The following is a 13,973-nucleotide window of genomic DNA, read 5'->3' on the forward strand; positions in this document are numbered from 1 at the left end:
ATATATAAATTTGAGAATGGAGGTACCAGATATAAAAATAGTAATACTAAAATAGAAAAGCGAACTGAAAATAGCAGGAATTAATTCTCTTATTGCAAACATTTCTTTTCAGGGTGCTTTGATTTACATTTGAACTGTGTCTTGTAACACCAAGTTTTGTGTCTTTTCTTAACTTTTGCCACATTCCTGTTATTTTTGCGTTATTTGTGTTTGGTGGTTTCATTGCTGAGACAATATCTCCTTTGTTGTGACAAAACAGTTTTCAGACAGAGGTTCAAAACTCTTCAGGAACTCAGTACTCTGGGAGATAATTCTTGGTACAAAGGAAAAACATTTGAGTGCATAAAATAGAAAATAGAAGAAATTTATTTGTCTGGTGTGTGCTTTACTTACCTGTCTGTTCCCATGCCCATCCTAGATCACAACAGTGTCAGGAAATGAGTTCCTTCTCCAGTCGGATATCGACTTCCTCATATTGGATTGGTTCCACGCTATCAAAAATGCAATTGACAGATTGGTATGTATTTGTTTTGGCTGTTACCTTTATTAATTAAGATGTAGCAATTTCAACTTCATTTGCTTAGACATCTCTACAGGTTTTAGGCAGTCAGCAGCTAGCTAGACATTCCTTTCTCTGAAGGGTATAAAAATATGTATGCAAATCTCCTAAAAAATGTCAGATAAACAAGGTTGTTGAACAAAAATGTCATTTGATTCTTGCCTCGAAATGGAACGCTACATTTATTTCTCTGAAATAACAAGGGCATTGGTTTGCTGAGGGTTGTAAAAGCACACAAGCACTTAATAACTAATGAATTTTTGCATTTTTCTGTTTATGCAGCCTACAGTATATAATCTTCAATAGAACTATTAATACATTTGAGCCTTTTATGAATTTTTGTATTACTTATTCACAAGAATAACACTAGAAAATAATATTCCTTTGTAACTGATTGCTGTTATTCTCCCAGGAAGACTGGGGGTTTTCTACTAGAAGTAAGCAGGGTTGCGTTTTATTAAAACAGTTTTTAATTACCAAACCAGATTCAGCTGTAGCTTTTTCTTTCTTTTTTGCCACTCTCAGTACAAATTCCAAATGTCTTCCTCCTATCCCTGCCTGATCCAAGAACTTATTTTTTTAGAGGACACTGACTTCCCTTGTTCACTGCAGAATCTGGTGAGAGAAAAATATCCCCATTTCTTGCATTTTTCAGAGGTTTTGCTGCAGTGGAATTGGCAGAGGCAGCTTCTTTGAAAGGGTTAATCTGAACACAGCTACTGTTTCCTTAAAGAGCTACAAACACTATATTACCCTGAGGCTATAATCAGCCAAGGAAAGTTTGATCTGATGATGTATGTCTTCATATTGTGCATTTCATTGGGTGTGTGAGGATATTGATATCCTACTGAAGAGATTTTGGGGTGGAGTTTTCCATGGAGACTCAAAAAAAATTTTTTTTCTTTTTTTACATATTATTCAACTAAACATCTAACAGATTTTATTCTTATTTTTATTGCAACTAAAGTAATATTGTGGCTTTAGCAGCTCTGAATGTGCAGCAAACCACAGCAGCAGTGGCTGGTGGGGCACAAGTTGGAAATGGTTTGGGTACTGGAGGGCAGGGCTCGTCCTGGAGAAGGTTTGCCTTTGCTGTGTGCACAGGACAGGATGTCACCAAGCAGCACTCAGTCACCATTTCCCACACATCATTTATTTCAGTTTTACAACTTTGAATGAGTGTGTAAAGCCTTACAGCTTTCCAGGCTATGGGCATGGCTAAATTTCACCTGACCAAATGCCTTGGGAAAAGATATGCGATTAGGTAAAATATCATCTCAGGTTTTATATTCTTTTTTTCTTTTTTTTTTTTCTTTCTTCCATTAAAATTCCCTAATTGTCACTTTATATGCCAGTGAATTAGAAAAAGAGAAAAGTCCCCCTTTTTCTTTCCTAAGCTGAGACCAGCAGAATTCAACACCAAATTTGTAAGCGTGCTTGAAACAATTATGTTTGCAAGAATATTCACTGTAACTGTCTAAACCAGAAAAGAAATTTAAACAACCTTCCCCTTTACAAGCATTTGGAAGTAGCCTGAAATGTGGAAATAATTTTTAGTCTCTAAAACCTAAAGAAATAGGCCTTTTGTTTTCCTCATTTAAATGGGAATTTATCTCAGAAATTAAGATCAGTCTGTCAGGGCCATAAAAGCTCTGCCATATGACAAATTTTGCATTACACTTTCCTTAAATTATATACTCACTGCATCACTTGCTCTGTGTATGTCTGTGGCTCTGTGTTAGCTTCTGATTTGTGGCATTCTGTAATCTCTTGCTTCATTCTTACAAGTAATAATTTTATTAAAAGCACACACACATGTATATATATATATATTTTTTTTTTTCTTTCTTTCTTTTCCCAGCCAAAAGAACCGGTTTGTACATCGAGAAATTTGGAGTTCAAACTCAAAAGATCCTCCAGCATCGAATTACTGAATAGCTTAGACACTGAATCCAAAGAACCAAAGCCTGAACACAGAAAATCTTTAAGTAAAGCTTTTTTCTTTTCTGATTTTTTTTATTTTCTTTTTTTCTTTCCTTTTTAAATAGCTATGCCATTACAGGGTAAGATAATTTTTATTACATACAGAATGGAAGGAAGATCACTGAGAATTTTAAATCTGAATGTGTTCCGTGCTGATATACATAACTTGCATTTAAGTAAAGACAGTTACTAGCTCCAGACTTTTAAAGGGTGACATTTTCTCCTAAGCAAAATAAATTTGTTTAGGAGCAAAGACATTTATTCAAGCTCTCTATTTTTAAAAATAAGCAACATGAGTCCTATGCTAATGGTCTGTTGCAGTTGCTTTGTTTCCATTTTAGTAAAATACCTCAAATTGCCAGAGTAATTTTGTCTGTTGTGTATTTATACACTGAATTGCTGAAAGACCTGACATCTCCTCTACAGCCGACAATCAGTGTTATATCTATAATTTTATAGAAGGTAAATTCGAGGGATCGAGGTTGATTTTTGTCAGTGTGATTGGAAAAGAAAGTGATCTAAAACTAGCAGGGATGCGCTTTACTCCACTGAGACTTTCCTTTTCCAGTTTGTGCTGAGATGCTCATGATATTGTGGGCAGCAGACACGGGAGCTGCTGGTGACCCTGAATCACTCATTCAGCGTTATTTTTTTTTTTTTTAATTTCACCCTCTCTCTTGAATTTTTATTTTTCTTCTTTGTTTGGCAGGAGATTCACATACTGCTTCTAACGTAAACACCGTGACAGCTTTAGACTGGCAGGCTGGGACCAGATAACTATAGGTACCACAGTGCTGTGTAGGAATTTGCCTGCACGCATTTCAGTGCAGGATCAAAGCTTTAGATGTTAAGAAAAGACTTGCATTAGAGAGACCCAGCGTAGCTATTTTTAATGATAATTATCCACGCAATCATAAATACAAGAACACACGCGTGCGCCTGTACGCACACAAATACAGAGATTCATTAAATAGTCTCTTTTTGCAGGCTGAAGATTTTTGTTGTTGTTGTTTTCCTATTATCTTGGAGATTTGGGGGGGGTTTTAAGGTTTTTTTTTTTTCTTTCTGTTATAAAATATAAAGTAGCCTGAATGTAGCTTGTGAAAAATTGTCCCAATATCTTTGTTCTGTGTATTACGTTGCATTTCTCAAAGGAAGAAAAAATAAGACTGAGAGCATGGTAAGTTTTGAGGGCCTGATCCTGCTCTTATTGTAGCTAATAGCAAAATGCCCATAAACTGTTGCAGCACTCGGGGAATTTTTATTTATTTATTTAGACTTCTCACATATCTTTAAATGATAATTTGTCAGACAAAACAGAAAGAGTGAATATGAGCAGTGACAGAGACTTAGTCTACATTTCTTTTCAGACCTTAGAGAATCCTGAATAACCTCCGTTTTGTTAAAGGCTATTTAAACTATTAAAAAATGCAAAAATATCTGCTGTGAAATCTCACAGAATCGAAGCTTGCATTTAAATACTGTAGATTGGATTGCTTCTAAAATATGTATTCAGAACTTTTTTTTGGCCCCTCGAGATCAAGCAATTATGTGGAATTAGAAAAATCATATTATTCACTTACTTATTAGTAGTCTAAGCACAAACTGTATTGTCAGTTTTCTGCCTTTGGCTTTCTGTGCCCTTAATGTTCACACAAGTATCGTAGCCAGAATTATCGGCAGCTAGAGCCAAAATTGCTTTAAAAAGGCATGAGAACTGGTAATGACACATTGTTAGCAGTTAACAGGTGGTCGTTTCATTGTCCAGTTTGACTGCAGAGCACAGAGAAGATATGTGCAATATCTGCGAGCGTGTTTATAAAGTTCTTCCAAAGTTTAACGATTTTATAATTTTATAGTGCTCTTATATTATTGACTACTGCCAATGCCAAATCCAAACAAAGGCAGTTTTTTGAAGATGGCTTAAAACTCCTCCAGTTTAACACAGAAGACGAGTAACTGATGTGTTAGCAGGCCACCACCCCACTTGATAGTCTTTAATGAAATATTCAGACAGTTCAGTCTCATTTGTATTTACCTTCTTTACATTTTAAGGGCTGCAAAAAATGTCCAGTTTTAAATTTGTTGCTGTTGTGGTTTTGGGGTTTTTTAGTAGCACAAGTATATAAAAGACAGGTATATTCCAACCAAAGTATTCCAGTAATTTACTCTTTAATTTAAAACTGGGGAGACTCCCCCTAGAGACTCAGTAGCAAGAATTTGGTTTTTATGTTTAATCTTAATTGCTTCTGCTTCCACTACAAGGACAAATGGTAATTCTCGGTTATGCTTTTTGAGCTGTAGACTCTGATTTCATTGAAAATTGGGCTCCAACTGCCAGGCTCAATTTCCAGAGTTCACAGAGTGTCCGTCTTCTTGGTCACGCAGCTTTTCAGTGGCTTCTCATCTAGTTTGGATTCAACTCATGTTCTAATTGCAGTTTTCTTGAGCTAAAAAGAAACCAAGGGATGGCCTTGGGGATCATTACCAAAATATGTAAAACCATGATCCTGCTCTCAAATACATGGAAAAAAATTATTCTTTACTTTATGATGCCAACTATTTCACTGATTTAATTTATGCAGCTAATGCTGAGTCAGAAAGGACATATTTTTCACCCTAGCAACCTCCCCCATTAGAAGATGTATACATTTGGTGCAAGGAAACTGCCACGTGGCACCACTCCCTTTTATTCAAATAAGTGTTGTTCTACACTGATAATCTTTAAAATTAATGGCAGACTTCATAATTTCCAAGTAATTTCATTATCATTCCAACTGTAGGTTTTTGGGTTTTTTTCTCCTACGATTGCCAAAAAACCTCCTAATTAGTACCAGTTATAATTGGGTCTGCTGGTAGGTGGTCTGTCACGTTAATTTTATACCACATGAAACCAGGCACCTGGGTTAGGCTGAAAGTAGAGATGCTGTCACGGCACATGGGAGGTAGGGAAATGATCTGTGCATTGCAAGGTTCCCAGAAATTGTTCAGCTTTCCAAAATCCAAAACACGTTACTGTGTGTATGGACTACAGGAGCTGTCAGAACAGTCACGTTGTGAGCACTTATATGTTCTATGCTCTCACTAAACTCAGCATTTCTTTTTCTGTCCATGGTAACTTTGTGATTTACATTTTGGCCATCATCTAGGAATACAAGGAGGTTGAGGGGAAACTGTATTGCTCTCTGAAACTACCTGAAAAGAGGTTGTAGTGAGGTGCATCTTGGTCTCCTCCTGAGTAACAAGTAATAGGACAACAGGAAACAACATCAAGTTGCACCAGGGGCGGTTTAGATTGGATATTTGAAAAAAATTCTTCACCCAAAGGATTGTCAAGTATTGGAACAGGCTGCCCAGGGCAATGGTGGAGTCACCATCCTTGGAGGTAGCTAAAACATGTGTACATGTGGTGCCTAGCAACATCGTTTAATGGTGGACCTGGCAGAGTGAGGTTTTCTGTTGAACTCAATGATCTTAAAGGTCTTTTCCAATCAAAACCATTGTGTGATTCTATGATTCTATGAATACTGTCACTCAGGAGTGACCTCTTGTGGAAGAGGCTAGGCTGGAGTTGCTATTGATTGTTGGAGGGGATCAATTCCCCTTCTACTCCCCCTTTTCCAGATGGAAACAAACTGCTTTGCAGTAAGAAGAGTGCCCTTTGGCTACCGTATCAATCTGAGGGCTGCTCTTGTCAAAATGCACAATCACAAGCTTGATAATGCAATTCATTCCCAAAGCACTATATTTCCAACCTGTTCTCCATCATTTCCTTATGGCGTCACATTTACTCAGTTCATCACATTCTTATTAATATTTTAGGTTTCCTTGAAAGTGATGGAATTCTATTTTTATTACAAAAGCAACAAGAATAAATACTAATTGTTGTCAGTTATTTCCTTATGTAGTGGGAACAGTAATCTGTTCCTCGGCTTTAGGTTGCCAAAGCAAAATAATTAAATATTTTAGACATTTAAAAAATCTGTGATATTAGATAAATGCAATTTGATCTCCTTGTTTGCCACATAAAAGCTGGAACTGCCTGAATTGATAAGATTGAATTGCATTATTTTTATTGTTTCTACTTGCATATTTTTCTTATCTTCAAGAACAATTTACTTAAAACCCCATGGTTAGTCATGCAGCCCTGCGATGACAGATCCTGGAAAATCTCCTCCATATTTGAATTCTAGCTTGGGGAGCCAAAATTATAGCATCAAAATATATTAAATATATATATATATATGTGTGAAAAGGAAAGTCTTGATGAGCTTTGCAGTATTATTGCAATTCATGACCACTTTATTGTCTCAGTAAGAGTAGTTGGCGATCAGGGCATCGTTGTGCCAGACACAATGCGACATCGAAGACAGACAATTCCAGCTCTCAGCCTGAATATAAGGACAAGTTGCAACAGGTGGAAAAAGAGGACAAAAGCAGGGGGTGGAAGGAAAAGTTGACAGCAAAGCTGATGTGTCATGCATATTAAACAGCAGGCTTGAGATTCCTTTCCACTCTTCGTTAGGATCGTGGTCTTAGCCTCAGCACCCTGGCCACCGGCCAACTCAAATAATATTTTCCTTACCTAAATTCCTCTTACACTTTCAACAGGGTAATGTGGGTCTTTTTTAGCTCCAAAGGGTGATGTGTTGCTCTGTGTTGTCACAGCCCTCGTACAATTCCCCAGGGAATGGCCGCAGGACAGTGTCCAGCAATATCCTGCCTTGCATCTTTTTAATCAAGAAAAAAATAATAACCTCTGGATCAGAATCTTGATTTGCCTTCAGATGTCTGCTACAAAGTCATCTGGACTCTGAAATCTGTTTCAATTTCTTAAAAGATTCAGTTTGTCAGGCACCCCATCCTGAGTATTGTGCACATGCAAGGACTGTGCGTGTGCTTCAAACTTGCCCAAAGTTGCTTTTCTCATTTCACTCACTTTACTTCAGAAGGCTAAATTTTGAAACTCGAAGCATGGCATATAGATATTCCTAATTACTAAAACATCCAGAATCATCTCTGAATGCATTTGTTAGATAATTAAGACTGTACAATCTGTGTGTGTGTGGGGGGGAAACCAGCAGCAGAAACCCATTTTGGTCTCTCAGTGGACCCGATGGAAGAACTGGAGAAGTCAGTGACTGACTCTCTATGGTGCTTGCTCCTTCTTTGGCTAAAGTTTCTAATGAGGACTTGCTTGAGGGTTTAAAATTTGTCCCTGCACACGACTGGATATTTCTGTGGCAAACGCTGGGTTGCTGAGGTTATTGTCTGCAGAGGGAAGGGATGGTTACCAGGGCACAAACACACATATTTGCACGGCTTCGGCTGCGTTATAGCAGGAGGAATAAAAAAGCCAGAAACTTATTTTGGTGAAAACATCATTTAGAGTTCCTACAAAAAAAAAGCCATCTAATTACAAGCAGTGCCAAGAGAGGAGCTTGAGTGATTTTTCTCTCTTCCTTTCTAACATGTGAAGAGGCCAGTAGGTTGGGAGACCATATCATGGGATGCGGAGAGAGGTTTTACTGCCTCATCCAAACCTGTCGAGGGCTGGATTCTGCTAACAGAGCCTTTTCACCCACATAGGGTTGCTTCTGTGATAAAGGGGGCTAATTAGAGTGGCAGAAGTGGGAAATCGCTCCACTTTTTTGTTAGCTCTGATGAGGTTTCAATTTTTTCCCTTTCCCAGCCCATTTATTTTACTTACATGTGAAGTTCAAAGCCAAATGAATGCGATTTAGGAAGTATTATTACATTACAATGTTAGCACTATGTATAGGTCAGTTTTATTACTTTTAATAAAGCCAGGAAATATAAAGCAGTAATATATATTAGTGCAGTATTACCAATGACAATAATTAAAACACTAAATGTTTTAATTCATTCCAAAAAAATGAAAACTATATGCAAATATGCATTTTCCTACTACAATGTTAATTTTGTCACTCTGCAGCTCGTATGTTTGTGGCTTTTATTTTAATTGCATCAACAAGAATGCAGTTAGCTTCAAATACTGAAAAAAGCCCACATAAAAACCTGCAACATGCTGTTTATGGAGGGTAGAAATATTAATTTGGACTATAGGAACTAAACTTATTTTTTGACATATTTTTCATATTTCTCTGCAACATTTGCTATAGGTATGCTCTTTTCTTAAAGCTTAGGAAAATACTGATTCAGCAACAAAAAACTAACAATATTGCCATTCTGGAAACAAAACATGCCAAATTCAGAAACACATTGTGTCACTTCCACTGATAACAGGAGATTATGTTGCACCCAAAATCACAACTGGCTGTGACTAGTTTTAAAAAAAAAAAAAAAAAAAAGCTTTTTCCTGAATTTGAATATCCTGTTTCCATCAATTATAATATAATGTTTCCTTAATTCTTTGTTTTATTTCTATTTCACTTTCCAAAATCCTTCCAGAGTTTACTATTTGGGTTGAAAAAGCATATTTTTAAATTGGGCATAACCAACTTCCATATAAACGTTTGGCAGGGAAATCAGTGCATGTTCACTTAATTCATTTTTATTGAACCTAGTCCAGATTTTTAGTCAGGAAAAAGTTACATATTAATCACATCTGAACAGGATCATTAAATTTTCCTTTACCTACGAGAACAGCAGGGTCATTATAGAACCATGAGAAGTTAGCTCACTTATTAATCTTTACAATTACATAAAAGTGATCATTTTTATAGTACTTAAGAGTAGCCCTTACACATTACGTGAAGAGTATGTGGGAATATTACAATATATTATAACATATTATTATAGATGTGACCTGTGACTTATTGGTCTGCTCACTGACACAGCTCTCTGGAAAAGTTATCTGTTTGAGCCTGGATGATCTTTAATTGTTTCAGATTCCTTCTGCTCATTTATGGGGCATATTAGTAAACAGAGAGATAGTCACTGAGTTATTAATTACCTCATTATTACTTAATTATCACTATTGCATACTTCATTTTTATGGGGAATTATATCAGAAAAGAAGGTATTTTATACTGCCCACCACAGTTAAGTATGAATGACAGTGATCGCTAATGTGAGATTGAGTTAGTTAAAGAAAATCAATCAGAAAGCTTCACTATAGATTACTATCCGGTTTCTTCTGCCTTTTCCAGCAAACTCTTCTCATCTTTGACTTTGAAACCCAGCAGTTTAAACTGGGTTCTTGTTTCAGTGGACTAATCCCCTTTCATAAATCATGTTCAAGTGCTGAAATAATTTGCACATCGTTTAAGGAGTATTTGCTTTGAAACATTCACCTCAAGCCCTTTTGTATATCCTTTCTCTCTAAAGATTTGTAGTATTTGTTTTGTTCTCTGAGGTATAAAAGACCTGGGTAAACTTTATTCCTGTTGTTTCAAGATTAGTGAAATAAAATGCATATTTATTCAACTGGGACTGAAAGGAGCTTTAGTAAAGACGATCATACATACGACCCATGGGAAGGTTATAATACAAAATGTCTGTCTTAAAATCTCTTTAGGTTTGTTCAAAACACTATTAAAGGACTTAAGTTTAAAGAAAAAAAAAAAAGAAAGGGTTATAAACCCATATCTTTTCTTTATTTCAAAGAAGAGAGAGACACCATATATTTTTCTTAACAAAATAAACTCCTACATGTGCACTCAAGATAAATTTGATATGGAGGCAAACAGAGACTGGATAGTCACAATTACTTAAAGTTTTTTTTCCTACTGAAGTACACATACTGACACAGTATTTAAGAAAACTACATTTTAGAAAAATGTGTAGCAGTTGTTTCAAACAGGCACTTGTTTCAGAAAAAAGCAATCCCAAAGAAATCAGGAGCATTTGAGGTATTATTGGAGTCAAGCAGTTGTGCCCCTTCCATGTACTAAAAGTGAGGTCACCTCCTGTGATATGAGGAAAAGATATTTTCTCTATCTCTGTCACTTTTAAGCCCAACTATCCAACATGGTTTGCACTAGTTTGGTGCAGAATCTTAATTCTTTACCAAGTAGACCTTTTTTTTTTTTTTTTTTTTTTTACAGTAGGAAGTAAAATGAAAGTTTGATGTCTTTTGTGCAAAATTTTGTTATTTTTATTATTTAAAGTGATAGACAATGCAGACAGTTATATCTGCCTGACCCTCCATCACTTGCATTGTCCGTGTATCTCAATTTTTTTCTATATCTCCATATTTCACTTCCACAAGGAAAGAATATAGACTGACAACTGATAACACCTAAATAGATGCAGGCGTTTTCACTGCAACGGGAAATATTTTAACTTACTGCCTTTGGAGAAAGGTCAGAATTAGAGCAAATGAGAGAGACTTGCTGAGCTTTGTTCTTTGGGAAGGAAGCGCCAGCCCAGCTTTCCATCATTCCCGTGAAACTAATTCTGAAGCCTCTCGTGGTAATTATTGAAATGACTACCCTGATTGCAAGTTTGTAACCAGGAAAAATGATTCTCACACTACACTGTATTCTGAGGTTCCGCTACCATTTATAACTAATCCAGATGTAATCCTCCTGTTACTTTGGGAGGAATATGATAGAAATAAAGATATAAAATATAAAAGTCTAAATTAAGCTCAATTAGAGAGATTGTAAATCAGGCTCTAGATACGAATACCTACTGCCCAGACTCACTTTTTTCTCCACGGTGAAAAAATTTAAATGTTTATATCTTCCAGACCAAAGGATGTATTTTATTTAAATTTTGACCTCCAGTCACAAATATCTAAAGACCAACTTAATGGATGAAAGCATGGTACTGTCTCCTAGACAGGGTTTATCAACACTTCAAAAAGCAACGTGGTTCATAAGATCTCTTATTTTTCCACCTGCTGATGTTTCAGATAATCAGACCTTGTCTCTGACAGCCAAAGGGTGGAATACCATTGAAGGGTTAAATGCTGTATTGTTTCTCAGTTAAGTAAAAGGTTCCAACTAGCTGGCTTCAAATATTGATGCTGAAGAGAACGCTATGAGATATGAGCAGCTCCCCTCTCCACCAAGGATATTTGGCTCCATTTAATTAATTCCATTGGCCATTGTCTTAAGTGTGCCCAGGATTCACCCAAGAGGAATTCACTTGCGTTATTGAAAAGTGTAACATAGCATTATCTGCCTCAGACAGACTTTTTGTAGCATTGAATCAATTCCCCAGTTCTTGAAAACAACTACCTCATTTGATTCCTTTCATAATTAATGAAATTCAGTAGTAATGCTTTTGCCCCTCAGCTCATACTGGAAGAGTGTTCCAAAACTTCAGTTTTCAAGCTGAAAGCATTCTAATTTCCAACCTAAATGGGCCTGTGGTACGAATGTGTTCTTGTGTCAGCATTTAGCTAGCTCTCTATTTTCAACAGTTCTTTTCTGTCTCAAGTGTACCGGCCCAAATAAAGTTACAGACAGCAGTTGTATTCCTTCTCCTGCTTGGTTTGGTAGACTAAGCCAGCCCAGATTTGTAGTCATCTTTCCTAAGATAGGCTGCTACTCTTTTTCCTGATAATCTTTTCTGAATCTGCCCCAGTTTCAGTCCATATTTCTTGTACATGCATATTCAAGGCAAGGTCTTCCTACAGCCATGGGAAGTGGAAGTAATTCTTCCATATGGAAATGGCTTTTCTGATACAGCCTGGGGATTGCATTTATCTGTTTCATGGCCACTTTTTTTAGAGATAAAAAGTAAACAACCAGAACATGTAGATCCTTCTGTCCTTTAATCTTTTGCAACCAATGCATTCTCCATGAAAACCAGAGAGTAAACCTGCCTTAAGCCTTTTTATAGCATATAAAATGTGTTCCTATATGTGATAACATTTTTTGTAATTAATTTTTAAGATGTTCAATTTATATGGAAAGGTAAAATTCTTATAAAACTGTGCAACTCTTTTCAAATAACACATTTGAAATAAATGAAATTAAAACAAGTTGAAATATTCCCGTGCTAATATATTTAAAAAAACAAACAAACAAACAAAAACAACAAAAACCAAAACTTTGGGGTGAAAAAGGGTTATAATAATGAAATTCATGAGGACACCCTGTCCAGGACACACAAATAACTTAAAAAGCATGCAGGTGTGAAACCCTGCTAGAAAGAGCATGTCTCTCTGCCTAAAGCTTATAGGTCATATATACAGCGATAGTATGTTTTGTAATCCCTTTTGCTGAAGAAGGCTATACTCCATTTGAAGGACCCAGAGTGAGAAGGCAAGGTGGTCAGATGTAGCTAGGTCAGAAAAGGAGAGCAGCTAGATGCAGGTTTGATAATTTGCCATTTAGCAAGCTTTGAGGAACAAAACTATAAACCAGAGCAAGGTAACTTTTAGCTTGATGGTTATCTATAACAAAAGACTTCATTCAAGGTGTAGGAACACATGGCTTGTGTCCACATTACTCCATGCTCATTCCTTCTAGGACAGATTGACTGTGTCATAATCAGATAAAACTTTTCCTCAGACCTTCTTTGGTCACCTTGTGATGCCTGGTATTGTTAATACAACTAATATAAACTGATGGTTATGGTGCTTTTAAAACATTGTGGTGAATGTGTCTGATATATAACCATGGAATATTATGCTTCAAGATAAAGTACCTTCTGGGATAAGAGTTAAAGGGCAGAGTAAAGCAAAGGCAAAGAAACTTGATGCTGTCTTAGTCATAATATCTTTTGGGAGAAGTCTCTGGAGTAAACTGGCTGCTGAACAGCACCTAGCTTTTCTTTTGGGAAGAGATAGCTGGAAGGACCAGAAAGTTGACTAAAAATTAAGTAGCGCAGGTGATGATCTCAAGATCACTCTTTCACTGTCTTTATCCAAGTTGTAGATACATTCACTTACATCAAAATCTGTGTCTCATTGCTATGGTTTCCAAGAAGTTAAGTTCAGTTCCTGCAAAAAATAAACTTTGGATTTTTTTTATTTTTTTGTGAACATATATGCCTAGTATCTTTCTTGTCTGTGTAAAATTAAAGATGGTTATTTTAGGGTGCTATAATGCTCCTATCTTACTTTCTTTATGTGAAGGCATTTCAGTTGATGTGTTTGAATGAAAATCAAATTATAGTACTAAAAATTAATGGAGAAAAAATAAAAGCACTGTAATACCTGAATTATTATACAATGTTATCTGAAGATAATTGAGTATGATGGATTAAGGCTATTAATGATATTAAGGCAGAGTTACAAACAGTGGGATACTTGAGTTATCGTTGCAACTTTGCTCTTAATATGTTACACATTAGTCATTTCTGAACTGCAAGATTAAGTCTTAAAAAAATATTTCCCTAGGTTTCAGATCTGGGGCATCTCATAGGTTGAATTTGGAGTTCAGTTATGAGCAAAGTAATATTTTCTGTTAATTGCCCAAGTGGTTTGAGGGATGGCAACAGAAGAAAAGGTGAGGAATGGGCTTAAAGCAGAGAGAAGTCAAGGTGGTGA

At 36.2% G+C, this 13,973-nt stretch overlaps 1 protein-coding gene across 1 annotated transcript in view; it reads left to right on the forward strand.

Annotated features, from left to right (window-relative positions):
- Positions 1-418: 418 nt before the first annotated feature.
- LOC104531430 (rho GTPase-activating protein 15) overlaps positions 419-13,973 on the forward strand; it is a gene marked incomplete at both ends in the record, with an annotated part of 102,018 nt that continues 88,463 nt past the window's right edge. The window contains 2 exons of the mRNA XM_010176309.1: positions 419-517; positions 2,421-2,547. Of these exons, the coding sequence (XP_010174611.1) occupies positions 419-517; positions 2,421-2,547 (226 nt within the window). The remainder of the gene's footprint in view (positions 518-2,420; positions 2,548-13,973) is intronic.

Source organism: Antrostomus carolinensis, unplaced genomic scaffold (assembly GCF_000700745.2).
Source record: "Antrostomus carolinensis isolate BGI_N321 unplaced genomic scaffold, ASM70074v2 scaffold18569, whole genome shotgun sequence".
NCBI classification, from domain to species: Eukaryota; Metazoa; Chordata; class Aves; order Caprimulgiformes; family Caprimulgidae; genus Antrostomus; species Antrostomus carolinensis.